This window comes from Zalophus californianus, chromosome 9, assembly GCF_009762305.2.
Source record: "Zalophus californianus isolate mZalCal1 chromosome 9, mZalCal1.pri.v2, whole genome shotgun sequence".
NCBI classification, from domain to species: Eukaryota; Metazoa; Chordata; class Mammalia; order Carnivora; family Otariidae; genus Zalophus; species Zalophus californianus.
In genome coordinates, this window is record NC_045603.1 from 602,098 (window position 1) to 626,843 (window position 24,746).

Here is a 24,746-nt window from a genome sequence, read left to right on the forward strand (position 1 = left end):
CACCCACATGCCAATCTCACCCAGAAACAAGATTTAACCAGGCGTCCGGCGGAAGCCCAGGGCCCAGGCCAGCTGGCACATCCCACTGACCACCCACCCCAGCTCCTTTCCCATTTGCAGAGTCTGCAGTGAGGTCACCTCTCTCCTCCTGGATTCTGGGAGTTTGCGTCTTCACACTTTCCCCTCATCATTCTTGTTTGAAGTTTAGCAATTTCATTGATCTCTGAGAATCAGCTTTTGGGTTCACGGATCCCTCTGTTACTCTTCTGTTTTCTATATTACTGATTTCCCTGCCAATGTTTCATTATTTTCTTTCCTTTGCTTAGATCGTATTTCATTTGTTATTTTTCTAGTTTTCTAAGGAAGAGGCTGAGGTCACAGAGTTGAAACCTTTACCCTTCTTTAGTTCAGGCATTCAGGGCTACCGACCCCTCTCAAGAGCCCTCTAGCAGCAGCTTATGGTTTCTAGTATGCTGCAGTGTCACGTTCATTTTGGTAGAAACATTCTAATTTCTCTATTGATTTCTCCTGTGATCTGTGGGTTACATATAAGTGTGTCTTCGGTTTCTCAGTATTTGGGGATTTTCCAGAGATCTTCCTGCAAATGATTTCTAACTTGATTCTATGTGGTTAGAGAATGCATTTTGTATGACTTTAATCCTTTTGAATCTGAGACTTGTTTTATGGCCCCAAATAAGGTCTATGGTGTTGAATGTTCTGTGTCTACTTCTGCACCAAGTGCATGTACCCAGCTCTTTTCACATGGCGTGCTCTACCAACACCCCTCAGATCACAGGGGCTGACAGGTCAGTGTGCTGTGCTCATCTTCTGTCTTCTCCGTCATTAACTGAGGGAAGAGTGCTGACATCGCTGACAGGCACAGGGAATCTGGTTCTCGCTGCAGCTTTATTAGTTTCCATTTCATGTGTTTTGAGGCTGTTATTAGGTGCATATGTGTCTAGGACTTAGGCATTCCTGACGATGATCTTCTTTGTTATGAGGACACCACCTTTTCCCTGATGACCTGTGCTCTGAAACCTACTCTGACACTGGCACAGCCACTCCATGGTCCTTTTGATTGTATCTTTTCCCATCTTTTACTTTTGACGTATTTGTGTCTTTATATCTAAAACGTGTTTCTTAGAGGCAGCATATAGTTGGATCTTGCCTTTTTATCCAGTCTGACCATCTCTCTGTGTTTAGACCCACGCACGCAATGTGACTACTGATGCAGTCAGACTGAACGCACTCACCTTGCTACTTGTTTTGTTCCAGTTACATGGCCGGAAATGCCAAAACCCTGTCTACACAGATCATTGGACAAGGGGGTAGCAAGTCAGTCAGGTCAGGGCACAGCTGCCCATGTGTCCCTCTTTTTCTGCTGACTTCTGAATGAATTATTTTTGTGATTCACTTTTATCTCCTTTGTTGATCTAGCTCTTTATATTGTTATTTTAGTAGTTGCTCTAGGGTTTAGAGTGTATATCTTTAATTGATCAGTTTCCTTCAGGTGATTTATAATAATCTGGTGTAAGAAATAATACTCTCTTCTTCCATCCCTGGTGCTATTATGCATATTTTAAATCTACATGTTACAAACTGTAATACATTGTTACTATTTCAGCTTTAAAAAGTCATTTATCTTTCAAAATTATGAAATTTTATCATGGTAAGAAGATTTCACTTCAGGGGCGCCTGGGTGGCTCAGTCGGTTGAGCGTCTGCCTTCGGCTCAGGTCATGGTCCCGGGGTCCTGGGATCGAGCCCCGCATCAGGCTCCCTGCTCCGCGGGAAGCCTGCCTCTCCCTCTCCCACTCCCCCTGCTTGTGTTCCCTCTCTCGCTGTCTGTCAAATAAATAAAATCTTAAAAAAAAAAAAAAGATTTCACTTCAGATCTACCCTCTTAGCATTCTACTCTTGATTCCAGGAGTCTGAATTTTTAGATCTCGTATGAAAGGAATCAAGCAGTACGTGTCCTTCCGTGACTGGCTTATTTCTCTGTGTATAATGTCCTCCAGGTCCACCCACATTGTCACATTTTACAGGATTTCCTTCTTTTTAAAAAGTCAATTATCTTTTAAAGAATTTTTTTGAAAGAAAAAGTTATTTAAATGTGTGTACCTATTTATAATTTCTGGCCCTTCTCATTCCCCTGGGTAGACCCTCATTGCCCACCTGGCATCATTTCTGTGTGCTGAAGGATTCTTGTGTCCCGTGGTGCAGGTCAGCAGGTAACGGACCCTCAGCTCTCAGCCTGAACCTGTCTGAGTACGTTTTTACTTCTCCTTCATTTCTACAGTGTTTGTCGGGCACAGGGTTCTGGGCTGACAGTTTCTCTTGCGAGCACCGTCAAGAGCTGCCCTGCTGTCTTCTGGCGCACACTGCTGTCAACACAAAGTCTGCTGCCGGCCTTGTTTCTGCTCCTCGGCAGCAATGAGACAGACGTTCCTTGTTTCTAGGATTTGCTCTTTATGAGTGACTTTCAGGAATTTGATTGTCATGTGCCTCACTGCATTCTTCTTTAGATTTCTTACACTTTGGGTCGTTAATAAGTCTCCTGAATATGTAGGGTTTATGGTTTTCATCAAATCAGGGAAGTTTCCACTATTTTTTCTAGCATTTCTTACACTTCCCTCTCTGGGACTCCAACCGCATAGATGCAAGGCTGCTCGACAGTGTCCCACAGCTCACTGATGCTTTTCTTTTTTTAATACACTTTATATTTTAAAGTTTTTTTTCTCAAATCTTTTTACTATTTCGTTTTGTCAAGTTTCTATGGTCTTTCTGACTGTAGTGTCTAGCCTGCTGTTAACTATTTTTCATCTTAGACATTGAATTTTTTGTCTCTAGAAGAGAATCTGTCTTTTATTGTTTGTACCTCCACTGAACATGCTTGTGTGTCCCTCTCCCTTAGGAGCATGTGGAGCAGTTACTGTAACTGTTTTAATGTCCTTGTCTGCTAACTGCTACCACTGTTCTGTTTTTGTTTTTTGAGTTGATTTCAACTGACTGAAATTTCTTATAATGAGTTGTGTTTCTCAGTTTATTTCTGGATTAGATATCAGACATTGTGAATTTAACACCTTGATGGGTGTATATTTTGTATTCCTGCAACTATCCTTGAATTGTTTCTCTTGTTTGTGGCTGCATTACTTGGAGAGCCACTCTCAGCCTATCAGACGGACAGGGTGGCAGGCAATGTGGGGCTCTCCCCACTTCTCACACAACACCCTCTGAGGACTCTGCTTATTATCCTGTGAATTCTCTGGCTGTAGGAACAAACCAGGCCCAGCGCTGTGGCGACTCAGGGCTTCTTTCCCGGGCTTGGGTTTTTTTCCTCACGGGCATGCATTCCTGAGTCCTGGGCTGAAAACTCAAGGGGTCCTGTGATTTTAGATTTTATTTATTTATTTGAGAGGGAGAGAATGAGAGATAGAGAACACGAGAGGGAAGAGGGTCAGAGGGAGAAGCAGACTCCCCGCTGAGCAGGGAGCCCGATGTGGGACTCGATTCCGGGACTCCAGGATCATGACCTGAGCCGAAGGCAGTCGCTTAACCAACTGAGCCACCCAGGCGCCCTGAATATCTTAGTTTTATTTGAGCTGTCATCTTGGGTTACTTGTGAACTACACTCCTCTAACACTCCAGGCAACTGAGAGATAATATATTATCTATTTAAATATTTCAAAGGCATCAAATCAATACCTTGATGGCGGACTGTCCATCGTTTTTGGTGTCCTGAGCATGGTTCCAATTTCCCGTCACTTGGGGAGACTGTAAAATGATTTCTTCTGGGAACAACACTTTTAAAACAAGGTAAGAAGGTAGATATTACTGAAAAACTTAAAAAGATGAAGAGAGGCCACCTAAGTAATTCCCATCTATGCCTTCCTTTCCCTTTTGGCTTCTGTACATGGTTTCTAGGTTACAGCGGAACACCAGTACTGTGCACAGTTTGTAATGAAGCCATCAGCCTATCTGGAGCTACAAAAGTGAATTATATTAAGAGGGGAAAAGCACAGTGCAATGACTTCATTTTCAATAATTTAAGCATGCTATTTTTATACAGTTGAAATAGTAAGAAAATACTGAAACTTGCCAATGAGAAGAAAACTCTGGACTGCATAGTTTTACTTGTAATATGTGATTGAAAAGACTGTGCTTTACACCATATTTTACATGAAGCTTATAAAAATACTCTGGGAAGAAGTAACACTATTATTCCACAAAAAGAATACCTTTAACACCTAAGTGGATGATGTGTTCAAGTGCAAAGTGACACCGTCTGCTTGTGGTCCTGCCAGAGAGAGAACAACGTGAAGTAATTCACCTCCAGCATAGAAATGTTAAGTCTAGCCCTGGTCACGGAAATCTAATTACATAACCCAAGCCAACCTGCTAATGTAACCTTTACACGATACTTAAAAAGGGGCCACAGCAGAGTCAGAGTTCCCGACGTTCTCACAGGCCCTGCTGGGGAGCCTGGAGCACCGAGGGCTCACTTTACAGTGTGTGTCTATACACAACATTAGGAGTTTTAGAGAAAAACTTCAAAAAACATCCCATGTATCAGGATAGCAGGGACTCTTTCCTTTCTGGGAATATTTCTCTTTTAAATACATAAAGAGCACAACTAGGAAAAAAAAAAGAAATATAGCCTATGAGGTATTAGGGAAATATTAACATTACTACATCAACAGCAAAGTAATTTTGACTGTAAAGATTTAAACTTTTGAAATTCACAACTGTTAGAAGATAAACCGAGGCCTATTAATAATTTTAAGAGTTTGGGCAAAAATTGATTCCAACCAGGCTGCACCCAGCCAGCAGATGGAAAGAAGCCCCAAGGAGCTGTCCAACATGGACTTTTACAGCCAGAAGGGAGCGGGCACAGGGAAATTATCCCAGGCAAAACAGGGGCTTGGTTATTGCAAGCTCCCTTCCTTCAGGGGTGGGCAGGGGTCTGCCAGGCCGACTACCTCACCAGTCCTGACCAGGCAGTTTCCAGGTGACTGGCCTACGATTCTGTTTCCAGGGGAGCCAAAACTGTAATTCCCTCCGGGTTTGGTGACATGGGGCTTAGCACAAGCAACTCTGTTGCGGGCCTGCTGTTTTGTTTCTTAACACAACAAAAAGAATAAAAACCATAAAATAAAACCTCATCTTCAATGAAGCAAGATGACAAAGCTCCAAAGGACAAGTGCAGATAGGTATCTGTTCAGTGAAGAGCATCGGGCCTCAAACAAGCAAAGGTACGTGAGCCCTGCACACCGACTCAGAATGCAGGCCACATACAGGTGGTCTGGGCAGTTCAGACTTGGGAGCCCAAAGACCAGACGATGGTTTCTCACCTGAATCGTGAGGTGCAGAGCACACGCTGAGAGGTCACCCCCAGGACCCATTTGCATGGTATGGAATTGGGGGGGGGGCATGTGAAGCTGGAAAAACTGAGTGCACAAGCCCAACCTTCAGAGACCCTCCCTTTAGGGTCCCAGGCACGAAGGCTCCTGGCAGCCCCACTCTGTTCCTTCAATGTAACCTTTGGCAAATAGTTGCCTGGGAAACAATAAATCCATCCAAAATGAGTAACAACCAGAACGGCACTTAAAGCAGATCACTTAAAGATGAAGAAGCTGAGGAACGACTGAACACCTTGTTCCCCTTCCACTGGGAGGCTTTCCAACTTCTGCGCCTGGGTGATCCGGGGCCATCTCACCTCTTCCAGAGAGGAAGGAAGAAAGATTTCAAAATCTTTTAAAAGGCACAGGGATGCCTGGGTGGCACAGTCGGTTAAGCATTTAACTCTTAATTTTGGCTCAGGCCATGATCTCAAGGGTTGTGAGATCCAGCCCCACGTCAGGCTCCACACTGGGCGTGGAGTCTGCTTGAGAGTCTCCTTCTCCCTCTTCCCCTCCCCACTGCTCTCTCCTCTAAAAGAAATAAATCTTAAAAAGAAATCTCTTAAAAGGCACAACAAAGATTGGGACATGGGCCAAGCTAACAAGATAACCCTGTCAGCCTGAAGATCACTGCCTTACTTCCCAGTAGCATGAAAAACAGGAATAGAATAGTACTTAACAAATCCCAGAAGCACATTAAAGAAGGAATTCACCAAAATAAAAGTAACATTATGTTTTTCATTCTAGACATACAAAAAAGGTTTGATCTGAAGTTATCCAATGGAAACACTTCATCTTACAAACAGGCTGAAGATGATAATAATCTCAAGAAATGGCCAAAAAGGCAATGAGTCTAATAGCTTAAAACAGAAGTTGATGAATAATTTTCTAATGTGATTAACCTAAAGAACAGCAAGATACTAAATGGTAAAATTCCAGAGGTATTTGCACTAACATACGAAACAAATCACAGAGATGGAAAACCATGAGGGAAAAAATAAAACACATGGAGAGGAGCAAACACTAGGCAAGAATTCTAAAGGAGGACAAAGACTTGAAGGAAAAGAATGAAGAAAACTCTCCTAAGTACAAACTATTGTTGAAAGGGAGATTCCAAGCAGCAAAGATGCCAATTCTCCCTACACTTTCCTACCACTGTAGAGAGAAGTAAGAATATTTACTGCTTCACTATTTCTAACAGCAAACACCTGGGAACCAGACAGCACGCACCCAGCACCAAACACCAAAATCACAAAGGAAGAAAGGTCTCAAATCAATGATCTCAACTTCCACCACTAGAAACTAGATAAAGAGGAGCAAATGGAACCCAAAGTAAGCATAAGAGAGGAAATCACAGAGACCAGAGCAGAAATAAGTGAAATAAAAAACAGAGACACTAAAAAATATGAAGTCCAAAGTTGATTCCCTCATAAGGCTGAGATGATAACCCTCTCACCAGACTGATGAGGAAGAGAAGGTGCACATTCCCACCGTCGGGAGTTGAGAGGGTGACATCAGTGCAGACCCATCGAACATTACTACTAAGGAAATAATACGGTAATTCCATGCAAACAGATAAGATAACCTGGATGAAATGCACAAATTCCTTAAAAGATACACACTACTGAAGCTCACTGCACACAAAATGGATAACCTAAATGCTACTGATTTACTAAAGAAATCAAACTTGTAGTAAATTATCCCAGAAAATAGAGGAGGAGGTGATGTTTTTTAATTTATTGTGAGGTCATCACCCCGATACCAAAAGCAGACAAAAGATAATTTCAAGAAACTATAGATCAATACACCTCATGAACACAGATGCAAAAATTAATAAAATTGTAGCAAATCAGATCTAACAATATATAAAAAGAAATTACATTATGGCCAAGTGGGGCTTATTCCAAGGATGCAAAGTTGATTTTGACGTGGGGAACAAGGCAGAAGGAAATGTAGATAAAATGAAGTGTCCTTAGAACCTGCAGCCCGTTGACAAATACTTGAGGTGGGCAGAGTGTAATGTGCCTCCAGAACTCCCAACTGTCTTCATGTTGATGCCCTGAGAGGGAAAAACCACCTGAGCTTGACAACAGCCTGGCCTCCAGGATCCTGGGAGTCTTCTTTAGCAGATGAAAGTCCTTTTGGAAACTTCCTATGTCTTTACCTCCCCCAACTCCATAGTATATGATCAGCTGCTCCTCATAATCCCAGGGCAGCAGCCCTTTCTGCCCAGGGGTCCTGTTCTCGTGCTTTTAAATAAAAACCCCCTTTTTGCACCAAAGACGTCTCAAGAATTCTTTCTTGATCGTCATTGGCTTTGAACCCCACCACTTCAAACCACATCAATTTTACATTAGAAAACCAATCAGTATAACTATCTTAATAGACTAAAAAAGGAAAACCACGTGGTCACCTTGATACAGAAAAAGCCATCTGACCAAATCCCACACCCAGTCATGACTGAACACTGGCAGCATACGTGGAGGCCATCTCCTCAACCAGGAGGGGGCCAGATACAAACCACCTACATACAGCTCACACTGTGCTTAACAGTTCAAGACTGAATGAACACTAACCCTCAGGTTGGAAACAAGGCTGTTTCTGTGAAATGCTACTCTGGCCAGAGCAGTCAGGCAAGGAAAACAAACAAAATGCATCCAGACAAGAAAGGAAGCAGTACCAGCTCTTTATTTGAACATAAAGATCGTATGTGCAGAAAATCCTGTGTAACCTGTAAAAAGCTACTAGAACCGTGGAGTGTGTTTAACGAGCTCTCAGGATACTAGATTAATATGTGAAAATAAATGGCATTCATAAAACATTAGCTAGAAGCAACTAGAAATTTAAGATTACTGTCTACAACAGCATTACATTTTTTTAAGAGTCACAGCAATCTGACAGAAGATATGCACCACACTCTACAGACACTGCTAAAAGAAACGAAAAACAGACCTAACTAGATGGACAGAGGTACCATTTTCAAGGGTTGGGAGACTCAATATTAAGGTCTCAATTCTTGTTAAATGGACCTAAAAATTCAGTGTAGTCCCCATCAAAATCTCTATGGGTTTTTCGTAGAAACCAACAAGCTGAAATCCATACGGGAACACCAAAGACCCAGAAGAGCCACACCAATTCTGCAAACAATGGACAGAGTGGAGGCCTTACACCACCTGATTTCAAGACTCATCATCAACAAAGAATATGTATGCATGGGAAATAAGCACATGAAAAGGTGTTCAGCATGACTACTCATTAGGGAATGCAGACCAAAACCACAGTGAGACACCACCTCACGACTATTCCAAAGATTAAAATTAAGAAGACTGACCAGAGCAGGGCTGTGAGCCTGTGGAGCAACGGGACCCACATCCAAGCTGCTGGAAATGCAAAGAGTACAACCACTTTGGGAAAGATCCTGGCACTTTCTTAAAGTTATACACCCCCTCACCACAGGACCGAGCCATCACACTGTCCAGCGTTTACTCAAGAGAAATGAACATGTGTCCATACAAAGACTTGTACACAGATTTCACAGCAGTTCTCTCTGTAATGGTAAAAATATGGAAAAAAAAAACCCAGTGTCTACCCACAGGTGACTGGACAGATGAACTGTAGTAGATTCTGATAACGAAATACTACTCAGCCATAAAAAGGAAGAAAATGGGAATCACTGTTATACAACTGAAATTAACATAATACTGTGTGTCAACTATAATTCAATAAAAAAGGCAATGAAATCATGCAACAGTGAGGTTGAATCTCAAAATAATTATGCTAAGTCAAAGAGAGATGCCAGGCAAAAAACAGTAAGTCTTGTATATTTCCACTTAGGTAAGATTTTACAAAATGCAGACTAACCTATAGCAGCAGAAAGCACTGCTTGGGCCTGGGGTGGGGGTGGGGAGGGCGGAAGCGTCTGCGGGGGCAGATACTGTCCTTCTCTTGACTGTGGAGTTGGTTTCAAAGTCCTCAGACTGTGTACTTTAATAAGGTATAGTTAGCCTACATTCTGTCCCACTAGACCCGTTTTTTAGAAAAAGGGGAAACACCTACAGGGAGTCAGCAGGTAACACGAAGTGCAGCTTCTCTGCCCTCCGTCCGCGCCATCCAGCCTCGGCACTGCGGGCCTGTCCCATCTTCCAATGGTTCAAAACAAGTGGGGAATACAGAGTTTTTTTTAAATGGGAAATCTCCTGGTTTTTCTAACTTAATGTAAACAATCTAAAAACTTAACGTGGGGCAAGGAGGGCTTCTGAGTGTCAAATGTGGCAGCCCGTGGCCCCCACACCCTGGCCCCTCATGTCTCCGGCCTTCCACCTGGCCGCAGGCATGCCTGCTCAAGCCCCGGGTCTGGTGTCTGAGGTCACTGAGCCCAGCGTCCTCCTGTCCTCTCTCCACCTCATCACCCTGCCTTTCCAACAGCCCCCCGCGGCTGGCACCCTTTGGCTTTTCCTGGGCACTTTCTCTCTGGCTCAACCCCATGGCCTGTCACGCCTGTGTCAGCTGTGTCCTGCTTCCTCTGGTAGGTCCACTTTGGCATCACCCTCATCCCATGCTTCCTCTGTCCTCCCCTCCTCCAGAGTCCTCCTCCTCTTCGACTGGGCTTGTCACACGTTCCAGAGTAACCCATGGTCAGAAACGCCCCACGTTCCAGAGTAACCCATGGTCAGAAACGCCCCACGTTCCAGAGTAACCCATGGTCAGAAACGCCCCACGTTCCAGAGTAACCCATGGTCAGAAACGCCCCACGTTCCAGAGTAACCCATGGTCAGAAACGTCACACGTTCCAGAGTAACCCATGGTCAGAAACGCCCCACGTTCCAGAGTAACCCATGGTCAGAAACGCCCCACGTTCCAGAGTAACCCATGGTCAGAAACGCCACACGTTCCAGAGTAACCCATGGTCAGAAACGCCACACGTTCCAGAGTAACCCATGGTCAGAAACGTCACACGTTCCAGAGTAACCCATGGTCAGAAACGCCCCATGTTCCAGAGCAATCCATGGTCAGAAACGCCACACGTTCCAGAGTAACCCATGGTCAGAAACGCCACACGTTCCAGAGTAACCCATGGTCAGAAACGCCCCATGTTCCAGAGCAACCCATGGTCAGAAACGCCACACGTTCCAGAGTAACCCATGGTCAGAAACGCCACACGTTCCAGAGTAACCCATGGTCAGAAATGCCACACGTTCCAGAGTAACCCATGGTCAGAAATGCCACATGTTCCAGAGTAACCCATGGTCAGAAATGCCACATGTTCCAGAGTAACCCATGGTCAGAAATGCCACGTTCCAGAGTAACCCATGGTCAGAAATGTCCAACACAGATCAGCTCTCACCCTTTCATCTGACCACCTGGAGGGAGGATGCTGACCCTCTGCCCAGGACTCCAGCCCCGCCTGGCCAGACCCACCTCCACCCGCACACATTTTCTTGCCCCAGTCACCCGCCGTTGCAGGGGCTCCGCGGAGCCAGTTTCTCTCATTTCCAACAGCAAAAACGGCCCCTTCCTAGACCTCACCTCGTTCTCCATCCTGCCTCCTCAGCTTCCACGGCCAAACAGCCTCTCCTCACTGACCCACAGCCCATTCACACTCAACACACTTTGATCTGGGGGCAGCCCCAACACCCAAACATTTCTTAAACAAAATTAAACATCCATGATCAATCTGAAAATTAGCACCTTCTGATTCCTAAAAGACACTCTACAAAGTGAACAAAACAAGCAACAGACCTAGAGAAGTTACAGAAGTTATCTGTAGCCTGCCTATCCAAGAACAGTCCAGCACAAAGAACACAGAGAAGACTCCTACAAATAACAAAACCCAAATTATTCAGAAAAAGACATGAGCCAGTATTTCATAGATGACGACATTTTACGGCCAATAAACATGGAAATTCTCAACCTTATATGCAGTCAGAGAAATGCACGTCCAGACCATAAGGAGGTAGACCACCATCTACCAAGTCGGCACGAATTTAGAAGTTCAACAAAACCTGGTTCTGGGATGGTGTGGATTAACAGATTGTTACAGACGCTGGTATTGGGGGTCTCTGATGCCACCATGGGTAGAGCCACAGTCCCTCTCGAGTGTGCAGCCCAGAGAACACAAGCATTTGTGCACAAGGAAGGAGAAAGAGCTCATAGTAGTGCCTTCAGGGTAAAGGCGGGTGAATGTCCATCCACAGAACAGGGAGCGTGGCGGACTCACCCTGGGGCATGGGCAGTGGTGAAGACACTGAACAGTGACACACAACATGGAGAATCTTAGGAACGGATCAGTGAAAACCCCTGGAAACCAGAGACTGACAGCTCAAAACAAAACCAAAAAGTACATTTTTCTGTGTGTGTACAAAGACACACAACTGCTTTTTTTTTTTTTTTTTTAAAGCAAGGGAGAGACAAATACAAAATCCCAGTTAATGGTTGGGGGGCGTAGTGGATGACAGGGAGGGAATGGTATGTTGGCAGGGTCACCGCCCCACACTCATAATGTGATAAATGACAACTTCTCTGTGTATTTAAGGTCCATTAAAGAATGAACAGCAAATGTTTGTGACTTTGTTATCTTAAAACCTGTCTGGGAGTGAAGCAGGAACAGGGACACTCCCACACTGCATTTCTTACACCAGCGCATCGAGATGTGCAGGGACAGACAGAAGGGAAGCCTGCTACCCACCAGGAATGAAGACACATTGTAGGAAGAATCACCGAGAGCATTACCTGTTATATGTGAATTCCACATCCATAGGTTCAAAGTTATATGCTTGCTCAAATTCTGGGTTAAGTTTAAGAGTTACATCTTCTTCATGAATCTAAAAAGGAAACATAACAATTTAATTCCCATACTTCACATTTGATTTGTTGGGACAATCTTCATCTAGCAACACGTCATGAAACACTTTACAGACTGGAGCTAAAATTTGCTATTTTAAATCCTTGCCAAACTGATCAGGAGGATTAAATCACGGTGTTGTCACATCACCCACACAGGAGGACTTGGCCCCTGGAGGCGCCCACACCAGCTCACCCCAAGCTCCTCCCTGTCCACGCTCCAGAGATCCGGGCTTGTGGAAACAGGCCATAGCCTCGGAAGGAGACCAGCCCACAAACAATGACACAGCGAGGGGTGCCGGCCGCAACAGCACCCCCACGAAGAGGTCATTCCAAGGACTCCCCTTCCAGCAGAGCAGGGACCCTCCAGCCACAGCTAGAGCGGTGCCAGGTGGCATGGGCTTCCCAAGGGCCAGGTGACCAGAGCCGGCTGGTGGGAACACGGACACTGGGGCTGCCCTGTGAGCGGGGCCCTCCTTGTAGCAGAAGCTGCCACAATCCCCTCAAAAGGAGAGCAAGCCCAGCACAGGTCCCCAGGTTTCCCAGGGACCAAGACGAGCAAAAATGAACCTGTAGTTAAAGACCACAAGGAAGCAAATCACCAAGAGTGCGGGTCAGCACAGCTGTCAACAGTTGGGCCCCAAGGACACCACATACTGCCACTGTCATTTCCAGAAACTTGAAAAACTACGTGTGAAATTTAAAAAAAACCCAGAAAGAAAAAGATAAGCAGGACAATATAAAAAACAACAGGGCAGCTTTAATTAATCAGGCACAGCTTGTGGAGATGAAAACCATGCTGAGATAACGGAGTGGGATGACAGGAAGTGACGATGTCTGTTCCCAGGCATGGGCTCCTGGCGACAAGAGGCCCCTCTGCAGAGGTGGGGAGCCTTCTGTCCCACAGCCCCCAGACGTGCATGAGTACAGCAGCGGCCCTGCTGGGACGCCCCCTGCACCGTGTGCCAGGTTGACAGCACTGGGCCACCTGCCCACCTGTCGTGGAAACACCAATTTGACATCAACGGACTAAGTGCTCATCCTGGATGTGTGTCTTCTGCCCACCGCACCATCTGTGGGGCTCTCCTGAGGGCCTTCTGTACCATCATGGTCTCCCACACCGCTGCACGGGCCAACAACTAAACTACAGAGACTCGAGGAAAGCAATGGGCAGAGACGTCTAGAATTTACTAAGTCAACCATGAATTCCACCGCTCAGAAGCAGCTGACTTTATGGCATATCCCACCAAAGGATCAGGAGGGTGCTCAACACCTCCCAGGATGGGGTGCTTGTAGCTTCAGTCTGGATTTGTCAGCCTATGGTGTTCGCTTCGGCAGCACATACCCTAAAACTGGATTTGTTGGCGTATGATGCTGGCCACCCCTCAATCAGCGTTCAGGAACTAAGGAGACCCCACACCTGGCATCTCTGGCACCACTGCTTCTGGGGTGTTCGTCCCCAGGGCATCTTCCCCGAGGGCACAACTGGATCTACCCTTTGGAAGCTAAGATAGTCACTTGCCGTCTTGGTCAACAGCTCAAGTGTGTCAAAGCTGGCAGAGCTGGTGGGCCCTCCAGCTCAGGCTAAGCGGCTGCCATATCACTGGGCAGAGTGCGGGGGCACAGCCACTGGGGCCCCAAGGTCGGCCCCTCCCCGGTCATCCTAGCACTGGTTTCATGGCCAGCCACACTGGCAAGGGCTGGTGCCCAGTATTTCAGTGCAGAACGCAGCAAACACGGCCGCAGAGGCGAGAGGTCGCCCCTCCTTTGAACCCTTCCCAGACTCTTCGAGTTCCTACAATCGCCCCCCCAACCCAGGGCAGGGCTTCGGCATTTCCTCAGTAGCTTTCGGCATCAGGCCCTTCACCCAGACATGGCGGTGCTCCACGCAGGGTGGGAGCAGGAGAGACCGGCCGAAGAATCAGAAGCATGTGGTGCACCGGGAGGGAGTGAGAGAAGTCAGCAAAACTTCTCCACAAAAGCATTTAGAACTGCAAACTTTTAAGTGTATTTTTCCTTCGGAGGCTCTGTCTTCTGCAGTATGTTCAGAACGCCCAAATTGGACTAAACACAAACATCATGACTTACACGTGATGAAAGGTAAATATGGCTCTCATGATTGAAAATTATAGGGATTTTTTGTTATGAAATTCTCCTTATACATCAAATTTATTTAAATATTCACTTCATCCTGAATTTTCTGAAATCCTGTCAAAGGCTGAAGAAGCATCCCCGCCCCAGCCCCGGCAGGAAGCTGGCTGGCTGGAAGGGCTGGTCCCGCACTAGCGGATCCGGAGCACCTCTCACCTCAATCACATAGCCGATGTACTCGATGACATGTCCACTGTACTCCTGAGTTCTTAAAATCAGCTTATCACCTAGTTAAAAAATATAGAACCACATGTAAAACTACAAAATCCCCCAATTTTGCCATTGTACTCTAAAATCAAACACTTTGAAAAAGTGAAAAAAACATCCCTGGGACAAGCTGCTTAAAACCAGCACCAGTACAACCAGAGTGAGGTGCTGGATGCCCTCAAAGTGCTGACCAAGTTTTACAGAAAATTCTAACCCAAAACAAAGGAAATGAGATGATGTGACTGCAGTGTTGCCAATGGAAACATTCTTCCCCTGACGGGGGTTCAACATCTGCTGGACCCTCTAGTAAAATGTGACACGTAACAAACCCACCTGCATACAGAGAAGGCCTACTTTCAGCCAATCCTGGGACCTCCAGAACCAGCAGGTCACCATTTCTTTTCAAGGTGACCCCACTCATGTTATACTCTTTCAGTTCTATTTCTGCATGAATCTCCTCAAGCCAGAGCAAAGTCGCAAACTTTTCCTTGTAGTTCGACATGTTCAAAAGCTAAAAAAAAAAAAAAAAACAAAAACCCAGTGAGTGAGTGATAGCAGAGTCACACGTCCAACACCCCCGTGGTCCAGGAAAGCAGCTGCAGCTTAGCTGGAGGGGCTAAGTCCGGGCTGCTGAAACTCAGCCAACAGGGAGAGACTGGTTTTTGAATACTGACCCGCAAGCAGCGCAGGACAGCAGCCCTGAGGTTGGGGAGGCTATGTCAGTGAGCCCGCAACTGCCCCAGCTACCACCTAGGCAGAGAGCCCAGCAGCCATGTGGTCTCTTGAGGAGATGGAGCTGGGGTCCGAGGAGGCCAAGGGGGCAGAGTGCCAGGAAGTGAGAGCAGCAGAGAGAGAGGTCTGCAGAGCTTCAGAGGGTCCCCCCCGAACCTTCAGCTGAGCCTTGGTCAGTGCATGAGTGTAAGAAGCCATGTTTCTTGCTGGGACGCCCACCTGATGGTATAAGAGCCAGTTCCTCAGCTCTGGCACAACCAGTACTTGGGCTGCACTCTTCTCTGGGGCGGGGGCTGTCCTGTGCATTGTAGAGTATTTATAGCGGCATTCCTGGCCTCTACCTATTTGTTGATACTAGCACCCCCAGCCATGACAACCAAAAATGTCTCCTGGGAGGGCAACTGTCACCTGTCGGGAACCACTGGATTAGAGGGAATAATTCCTAGAGCTCCCACACGGCCGAGAACAGTGTGAGTCCCACCAGCCCAAATGGAGAGACCTATAATAGATGAGACATTGGATGGAGTATTCAGAAGAGTATTAGCCTTAAATCAAATGCCATTCTGGTCCCAACCTAACAAAGCCTTAAAGCCAGGCTTGAAAGTATCTGACTGTTTCAAAGTAACTTAATTGCATTCCAGGATAAACCTCAGAATATTTTCAGGAACAGAAAAATATCCCAACAGCCAACAAGGTAAAATCCAGAATGTATGGCACCCAGACAAAGATTATGAAGCTCAGAAACAGAAACGACAACTCATAATGGGGAGGAAAACCCCTCAACAGAACCAGAACTGACACGTGGCAGAATGTGCAGACGAGCACATTGTAACAGCTGTTATTCAAAGAGCAGGAAAAGACTGAGCATGTGAAGCAGAGACCGCACTGAACTGGTGGATGACAGCTACCAAGTGTGCCATTAAAACACATGGGACGGGGCCGCACGTTGCCAAAGAAAACACTAGTGAGCTTGAGGACTGGCCACAGGAGCCTTCCAAAACCCCAAAAAAGTGAGCAGAGCGGCAGCGAGCTATGCGGCGGCTCCAAGCAGCCAATGCATGAGCAACGGGAATCTGAGAAAGGGGCTCGGCAGAGAGCGCCTCTGAAGACAGAATGGCCAGAAATTACCCACATTTGAGGAAAACTGTAAACCCACATATCCATGAAGCTCAAAGAACCCCAAGCCAAGAAATCAGAAGAAAACTATACTAAGGGAAATTGTAAATTACATTTTTTAAGAAATAGTAATAAAGAAAAAAACTTAGAAGCTGCTAGAAAAAAATACACATTATATGCAGAACAAAAGCTAAAGGAAAGCAAGTGTTTCACTGAAAACACGGCAAGCCGGAAGATGGCGGGGCAGTAGCTTTAAAATTCCAGCCTAGAATTCAAGACCCAGCGAAAATGTCCTTCAAAAACGGAGGCAAAATACTTCCCAGACATAGAGGAGCTGAAAGAACTGATCGCTGGCACCCAAGCACCACAGAGGCCCCCGCTGCTCAGCACAAGGGCCCCACGGGAGTCTGGGGGGCGCTAACTATGTGGTGTCAAAAAAGACTTAGCTTTTAAAATGCCTTTAAGAGGTAACTGATTACATAAATGTGAAGCAAAAACGGTAAAATGCAGTATGGAGTTCAAAACATATGTAGAAGCCAAATTGATGACATTAGCAAAAAGTCCAAGAGAAGAGAACTGGACGGTGCCACGGTGGGGGTCTGGTCCCTTGGGCACGTTACAGCATCCCTTAGACTGTGACGCTCCACACCTGTGCTGCCCAAACACCACTCTCCACATGTGGCTACCTATCTAAACTTAATTAAAGAGAACTAAAGACCCCAGGTCCTGTCTTCTCAGTGGCTCAGAGTTTTATCCCAGACAGAAAGCCGTTCAGAGGCAGGCCGCTGGCCTAGCACAGACAGGCTGGGCGGGGGGCAGTGGGGTTCCCCACACGCAGTGTCAACAGCAAGGGTCCCTCTCTCTCATTAACCTGATATTCCCAGCTACCTGTGGTAAATAAAAACCAGTCCGAGGTCTGAGCCCAAGCAGGGTTCATCCTGATTTCATCAGAAAACACTCAAATGTGGCGAAGAATGTTTCATATCAGATATATTTCCTACCTCTGCGAGTAATGGCTGAAAAGTCAGAATGTCAATTTTTTGTTCCACACATTTCTTAAGTCTATCTGGTATTGGATACTGTGGAAGAAAACTTGGAAGTTGTCGTCTTGAGTTCCTTAAAAAAAAAAAAAATTGTATAAGTCAAAATTTTTAATCACCCCGTGTCTCATACAAGCCATTTTTACTCAGACATCCTTCCCGCTTCGGAAAGACTAAAGGTCCTTCAAGAACCAAAAATAAAGGTGAACTGCTGGTGTCAGTCCGGAGTTTGCAAACTTACTTCAGCTGCTTTGGGATCCTTCCCCCACACCGGCTCTCACAGGGCCCTCTTGTGTCCTCCAACAGAGGCGGGCAGGGCTGCCGCGCCCAAGAATCTCGCAGAACCCGTGAGTCTGAGAAGCACTGTTCCTGAGCTCCCACTGCGCTAACTCTTACTGCTGCTATGAGCCTAGAACATCAGAACCACTCCCGCAGGAATGCAGAACACGTTCGGTAAAGGCTGCTCTGTCTGGGTCCTGCCTTCCTGCTTTTCAGCCTGGAGTTTCTCTGGGGAAATTCAGTTTCACCCTCAAGCTTCTGTCTTTCCCCAGAAAGGGCTGTAGGGAGGAGTCACCCAAGTCGGCCACCATCAGGATGAAGAACATCCTGCTGCTGTGGGCAGGTCTAATACAGCACAAGAAGCGACTAGAAAGCAAACAGTGGGAGAAGAGACAGTGGAAGAGAAGCGACGCGTCCCAGGGAGGTCCAGGGAACCTCTGATTACATGCACCTGCACACACTGAAGCCAGGCCCCCCTCCTTCATTCTAGCTCCTGCTTCCAGCTCACACTGAGCGCAGGAGGGGGGAGACACGTAGCCCCGGCCCTCTTACTCCAGCCGCCTCACTTGGATATCCCTGTAGCTCAGCTCTGGACAGGAAGCCTGCTTAGGGAGAAGTTCTGTGGCAGAAAGGCCCCCAGAGCCACCACGAGCAGCACCAGGAAGGCCCAACACCTCCCACCTGAGTCGCGGGCTCCACCAAAGCACACACATCAAGTATGTGTGGAAGCAGGGAGTTCAGGAAACGACAGTGAAGTATTAACTACCAACATGAACACGACAAAGGTGACAGGATCATCACTACACACACACATTTGGGTAAAGGACCTGAATAGTCTTACCACATGGTCTCAAAATCCATGCTGAGTTAACAAAACATGTCTGTTTTCTAGCTTAGAATAGTTGGAAATTCAGCCGAGAAGGTCCTTGCACAAAGAGGTCCTCAAGAGACTAGCTAAGCAAACACAGACAACGCTGTTCTGGGAGGGGGGCAAAGACAGGGCAGGAAGCAGGTGCAGGTGCCGGGAGCTCCAGGAGGCCCAGGCTGACCGGGACAGGCACTCCGGGTCACTAACTTGACAACAGAAAACCAAGATCTCCTGTTTTAGAGCTACTCCCGCACAGTGACATAGGCAAACAGCTGATCACGGGATTGTTGGTCTAGTTCACTTTCTAGTTAAGTCAAATTTTAACTAGAAAGTTGCTTGGTATACCACTGCATGACAACCGAGGGGTCTTACAAGCTCCTGTAACTAAAACCCAATCATTTAGGACTTTCCATGGTCACTGCTGGCTCCTGTATGCTCGGATCCATCTCCAGGGCATGCCCTTTCCATGACCAGTGGCTCTTACGACTTACTGATCACTACTGATCACTCCATTGTCAGAAAAGATGTTTTTAATGCTCGTAACCATGTGAGGGACACTATCGTCTTACAAATGAGTGTAGGGCTCAGAAAGGCTATGAAACTGGCCCAAGGTCACACAGTAGTAGTGCTGGCTTCAAACAATGACCTAACTCCAAAGTCAACTACTTAATAGTCTGGTAACAGATTTCTTCTTTAGCCTGCAAATTAGTCGAAATCCGTAACACCTTACCTTGAATTGTTACTGGGGAAAACTGTGATTTGAAATTCAGGATTTTCCAGTATTAGAAGAGAAATACCTACCACCCCAGTGGATTCTGGGCAGTACCTAAATTAAACCTGTCAGTTCCTGCAGCTGAGGGCTGAACTTTCCCATCACAGAGTAAAGTCAGGAAATATCCTCCCATCCTTATATGTCAGATTTTCTGGCACCAAACTTAAAAAAAAAATTCCAGGGAAGCCTGGGTGGCTCAGTCAGTTAAGCGTCTGCCTTTGGCTCAGGTCACGATCCCAGGGTCCTGAGATCGAGCCCCACATTGGGCTCCCTGCTCTGTGGGAAGCCTGCTTCTCCCTCTGCCTGTTCTCACTCTCTGACAAATAAATAAAATCTTAAAAAAAATTCTGCTTTTCAGACATTTTTCAGTTTAGCAGCTGCAGACAGAGCACGTAGACCACGTTGTCTGGGTGGTCGCTTACTGGCCACATCTTATGGACCCCTTGCCAAGTGGTGCCTCTGGGTACCCGTGTGAGATGCAGGATGTCTGGGCTGCTGGGAACACGAGACATGGCAGGAGCGGCCAGGGTGGAGTGGTGGCCCAGAGGGCCGTGGCCTACTATTCTGTCCTCACACGGCAGGGCCCTCCTCAGAGACAGAACCGTAGGAGTCGCATGAAAACACACCTCTCCTCCCAAGCACAGTGACAGAAAGAGGTGCCCGCCCAGCTGCCCCCAGCTTTATCCCAGGATGCTGGCCTCTCTTCAACAGTGACATGGCCCACGCATCTCTCACACACCTCGAGCACGCATTTGGATTCACGTTGTCTTTTCTGCTCACGGTACCTTTTCTGTGTGGTCACAACAACTGTAGTTTTTGTGGATGTTAATGTGGTGGAACTTTTAGACTTTTTCCAAGAAAATGGTTCTCGGACAGCTATGAGCGACTCCTCCTGACTTACGATATTCACTTCAAGGAAGCGCCCGATTACAAAGTTGGAGAAGCAGAGCAGAAGGAGCTCCTTGCAGCGGCCAGAATTCCTCGAAAAAACAAGAAGCAATTTAGTTTTAAATAAGACAAGCGGATCTGACAGAATTCCCCTTTGTACATGTATGGAAAGTCGGCTACGAAACCAGTCACCCTCAGTTGTTAATAATTCTCGTCAGAGGAGAAAATGAGCTTTCTAAAATAAGAATGTCTTCCCACAATAAAATCAGCCGCCTCAACTATTCTGTGATTCTCAAACTTAACAATAGGAAAGACACCGTCAGCGTTCTCAAGTTTCAATCAGAATTGTGCAATGTTACCAAAAATAGACTGCTTTTACTTTGCTTTCTGCCCAATTTCCTGCTGCTTCTCTAAGGCAGGCTCTCCTGGAGGCGCCACACTTTGTGCTCACCTACTGCCTATCATTTAAAAGATCATTTAAAGTGGTGGCACCACACAGCTCTGGCTAAAGAGGTGTTTGTGCGAATGGCTGACCCAGCCGTGATGGCTGTGGGCTTGAAGCAGGTGGTGGTTTAATCAGTCACATTTTTATTTATTTATTTATTTTTAAGATTTTATTTATTCATTGAGAGAGAGAGAGAGAGAGAGCACAAGCAGAGGGAGAGGCAGAGGGAGAAGCAGGCTCTCTGCTGAGCTGGAGCCGGACGCGGGGCTCGATCCCAGGACCTGGAGATCATGACCTGAGCCGAAGGCAGACGCTCAATCATCTGAGCCACCCAGGTGCCCCAATGAGTCCCATTTTTAAAAAGATATTTTATTTGAGAGAGAGCGAGAGCACAGGCAGGGGAGTGGCAGGCAGAGGGAGAAGCAGACTCCCCGCTGAGCAGGGAGCCCGATGTGGGGCTTGATCTCAGGACCCTGGGACCATGACCTGAGTCGAAGGCAGAGGCTTAATTGACTGAGCCACCCAGGCGCCCCAGAGTCACATTTTTAGAAAAGATTAAGAATTAGCAACTGTAGGGGGCTGCTGAGAAGGGAAGAGGCCTGCCACCCAGATGCCGGGGCGGGGGGGCGCAGCTTGGGATTATCTGTGGTCCACCCAGGAAGGGAGGTCTCAGCCCTCTGCCCCGTGTACCCGGCCAGCTGCCCAGCTGGAGATGAGAGGCAAGAAGGCCTCAGCTGAGGGAGCCGCAGGGAAGGTGAGGGGTGGCCAAGGGGCTGAGAATGGATGGACTCCAACAGGACTGAGGGTCGGAAGCTGGGGTGAGTGGGGGGGGCAGCCTGCCAGGCTTGGGGAGGCAATGCTCTGGTCGGTAGACTCACTCAAGCCATTTTCTCCACCAGTGCTTTTTCTTATGGTTTTGTCTCATCAGAATAGTTAGGAATACGTTTAGAACCTCCAACCTTAGAAGAATCACCCATGATGCCTAAAAACCCAAATATACAAATGACCCCAAAGTAAACTCACTCCAGCCCTCCAGCCACATACTTTGCATCACATACAATCACAATTGGGGCTCTTCCACCAGGAGGGATGAACCCTCCGGGCTCCAGCTCTGACACCTGCTTTCCCGGCTTCCTCTGTTCTTCGTCCCCATCTTCTCCTTCACAAGCACAGTCGTCTGGGAGACGGAAATGAAATCCAGAATTAGATCAGGAGCTAAGCGGTCCCCGGCAGTGGTGGCAGGCTGGTGGAAACGCACACGCACACACAAAGCGCCAGACAGTAGGTGACAAAAACACCCATGGACAGCAGGCAGCCCTTCCCGAGTCTGGAGCCACTCACAGGAAGCAGCACATCTAAAGCACGTCTGGGTATCGGTCAAGCTATTTTTGTCTTCTCTTCAGTCCCAAAACATCAGACAAGAGCCCAGAACCGAAACAGCGCACAAACAGCTGCACCAGCCGGAGTGCGCTGGCCGCTCTGCGCCGGCCCAGGCCCCAGGAGCAGCCACTGCCCTGTCGCGCAGACCCCGTGGGGCTCACGGCCGGCTGACCTAACACGGTAACAGGAGAAACATCTACCTGAAGAGACTTCTTTGTCGTTCACCACACCGCTCTCCGATGCCTGACGGGTTGTGTGTTTTTGGTAGCTATCTAGTGAGTTAGTATTCTCATCCGAAAAATTCCTCTCCTCAGAAACAGGAACAAGAGACCCTACTGGGCACATTTGGGTTTTATCTGGTGTTTGAAATCTGAATTGTTTAGCTTTATCCCAGCCAGCTAGTTTACAGCTGACTAAGTTTTGAGGAATATCTCCTTTATTCCTGGAAAAAGAAAATAAGCCATGAAAGACAGACAAGATTGCTGAAGCTAAAATAATCAGCTACCATAAAACACAGAATTCAATCTTATGAGTGAAAAATGATTGTAAATACCTTTATGAATAGAAGTAAAAAGGATGTTTTAGGGTGAAGAACTTCTAAAAGATCTCCATAAAGGAAAAAATGAACAGGCAAAATAAAGTTGGTTCTACAGAATTCTTCTTTTCCCCAGAAATTCTTAAATTACAATTTAAAACTCATTAACATAATTTAAGTGACAAACTTACTCTATCCAGACCACCATATTTTTACTTCCTCCTTCTTTTAATGTTCCAAAATTTGTCATCCTCGTGACTTCAATATCACCTTTGTTTTTCAGTAAAAGGGCTCCACAGGACTCATCGGCAGGCTCTTCAAAGGCAGCGGGGTCCCTGCAGACAGCACCCAAAGAACAGCATCCGGAAGCTCCACCACCCGCCTCCCGGCCACTCTCCTTCCAGACGCGCCGCACCCACCGCAGGGCCAACATCCCCCAGGGACATATGGCCACAAAACTACATACAGAGTTCCTACAATACTTAGAATTTCATCAGAGAAGGACAGCAAAACATCTCGAAGAAGAAAATTACAAATTCTCTAAGATCTAGAAAAAGGAAGCAACACAGTGGCGACATCTTGCAGGAGTTCCTGATTCTGGGAACGTGCTGGGGAGGGAGTGTTCAATCCTCTCCTTTTCCCTGGCTGCCAGGAGGCGCGAGGGGAGGCACCCTCCCTTCACAGACCCTCCGATTCCCCTCGTTCTGTGGACACTGGCGGGAAGCAGGCAGCTCCGTCCTCCTCACTGGGGACCCACAGGGCTCGTCTGGACAGCAATCTGGCATTGCTCCCCTCCCCGCCCAGCCTGCAGCTCCATTCAGAAAATGGGGCCCCGGCCACAAACTCAGTGACATTCTCAACCACACCGGTGCCCCCTCCTCAGCCAGCTTCTGCCCCCCAAGTCCCTCCTGTCCACCCACTCCTCCCTGCCACGTCACCCCCAAGTCTCATCCACAGTCCACACGTGCCTCCCACAGCTCACAATCCCTCCTTTGCCCTCAGCCCAGACCCAGGGGGCCATGGAAGCAGAGTCCCAATTCTTGTAGACAGCCAACATCTGCTAATGGAGGGTTGAGAAATACGAGCAAGGAAGGGAGTGAGGAATGACTGGAAGGTTCTGGCTCAAGCCACCCAGTGAGTAGGGACGGGGAGATGGCAGGAGATGCTGCATCTGGAGGAGAGTGGAAGCTCCGCTTTGCATGCGGTAATTGGTGCTTTTCCCGACATCAGCCAGGCACCCAGACAGTGGGTCTGAGCGGAGCATACACACAGGGCTAATGCTGGGAAATCCAGACCAGCTCGTGGAGGGAACCCACACGGATAGAGCCCCACGGCCCCATGCCGCCGCCTGCGGCCTCCCCTCAGGGGTCAGGAAGCCTGAGTGGGGTGACCGCACATAAGCTCTCCCAGGGCAGAAACATGGCTCTTCTTTGTCCAAGGCAGTACTTCTGGGGCTAGAACAGGGCTTGGCACACACAGGGCATCAACTGGGCTTCTGCTGAAGGGTGGGACATTCATTTCCATTATAAATTCAGGAAATGGGAACTGACCGCAAACAGGCTAGGAGTTCCCCGGGACCCAGCACATTCCCTTCATCCACCACTAACCCTCTAATCCCCCACTCTAATTAGGACATTATGAGGGGATTCTGAAGTCACAGGATTTGGGGTTGGCTCGCAGCCAGCGTCCAGTGATGAAGGTGGAAATATTTCCCTTGCCTATGAAGATGACTATTAGAGGCAGTCAAGGGAGAAGCTTCATGCAACGTGCCTGGGATCAGAGTGAGCCCTCCCCAAGGAGCACCAGCCCCCCTGCCCCAGACCTCCATCAGCCCAGGGGCCACCTGAGGAGGCTCCCCGGAAACTGACCACCCACAGTGAGGGAGCCCGCTGGTCGTGCCCCTACCCATTCAACAGATGTTAGTCCACACCTACTCTGAGCCACTACTCCTCTCGAAGACATAACAAATCGAAAACCCACAGAGCGTGTTAAAAAGTGCTTATAAAACACAACAGACTACACAATAAGGATCTAGAATTGGAGACAAATGATAAGTCATTCCAAGGAATACACTTGGCCCTGAAGCCTAAGATGA

At 47.4% G+C, this 24,746-nt stretch overlaps 1 protein-coding gene across 11 annotated transcripts in view; it reads right to left on the reverse strand.

Annotated features, from left to right (window-relative positions):
- The window catches only part of LOC113922777 (pannexin-2), an 80,911-nt gene that overhangs the window by 36,902 nt on the left and 19,263 nt on the right, over positions 1 to 24,746 (reverse strand). For 10 of the 11 annotated variants that reach the window (XM_027595047.2, XM_027595038.2, XM_027595037.2 and 7 more), the window contains 10 exons: positions 22,843 to 22,986; positions 22,317 to 22,558; positions 21,760 to 21,913; positions 20,189 to 20,383; positions 17,446 to 17,560; positions 14,930 to 15,107; positions 14,546 to 14,616; positions 12,128 to 12,219; positions 4,238 to 4,296; positions 3,705 to 3,802 (listed from right to left, as the gene is read on the reverse strand). In XM_027595047.2, coding sequence (XP_027450848.1) covers positions 3,705 to 3,802; positions 4,238 to 4,296; positions 12,128 to 12,219; positions 14,546 to 14,616; positions 14,930 to 15,107; positions 17,446 to 17,560; positions 20,189 to 20,383; positions 21,760 to 21,913; positions 22,317 to 22,558; positions 22,843 to 22,986 — 1,348 coding nt within the window. The remainder of the gene's footprint in view (positions 1 to 3,704; positions 3,803 to 4,237; positions 4,297 to 12,127; positions 12,220 to 14,545; positions 14,617 to 14,929; positions 15,108 to 17,445; positions 17,561 to 20,188; positions 20,384 to 21,759; positions 21,914 to 22,316; positions 22,559 to 22,842; positions 22,987 to 24,746) is intronic. The other variant, XM_027595040.2, reaches the window with a different exon arrangement.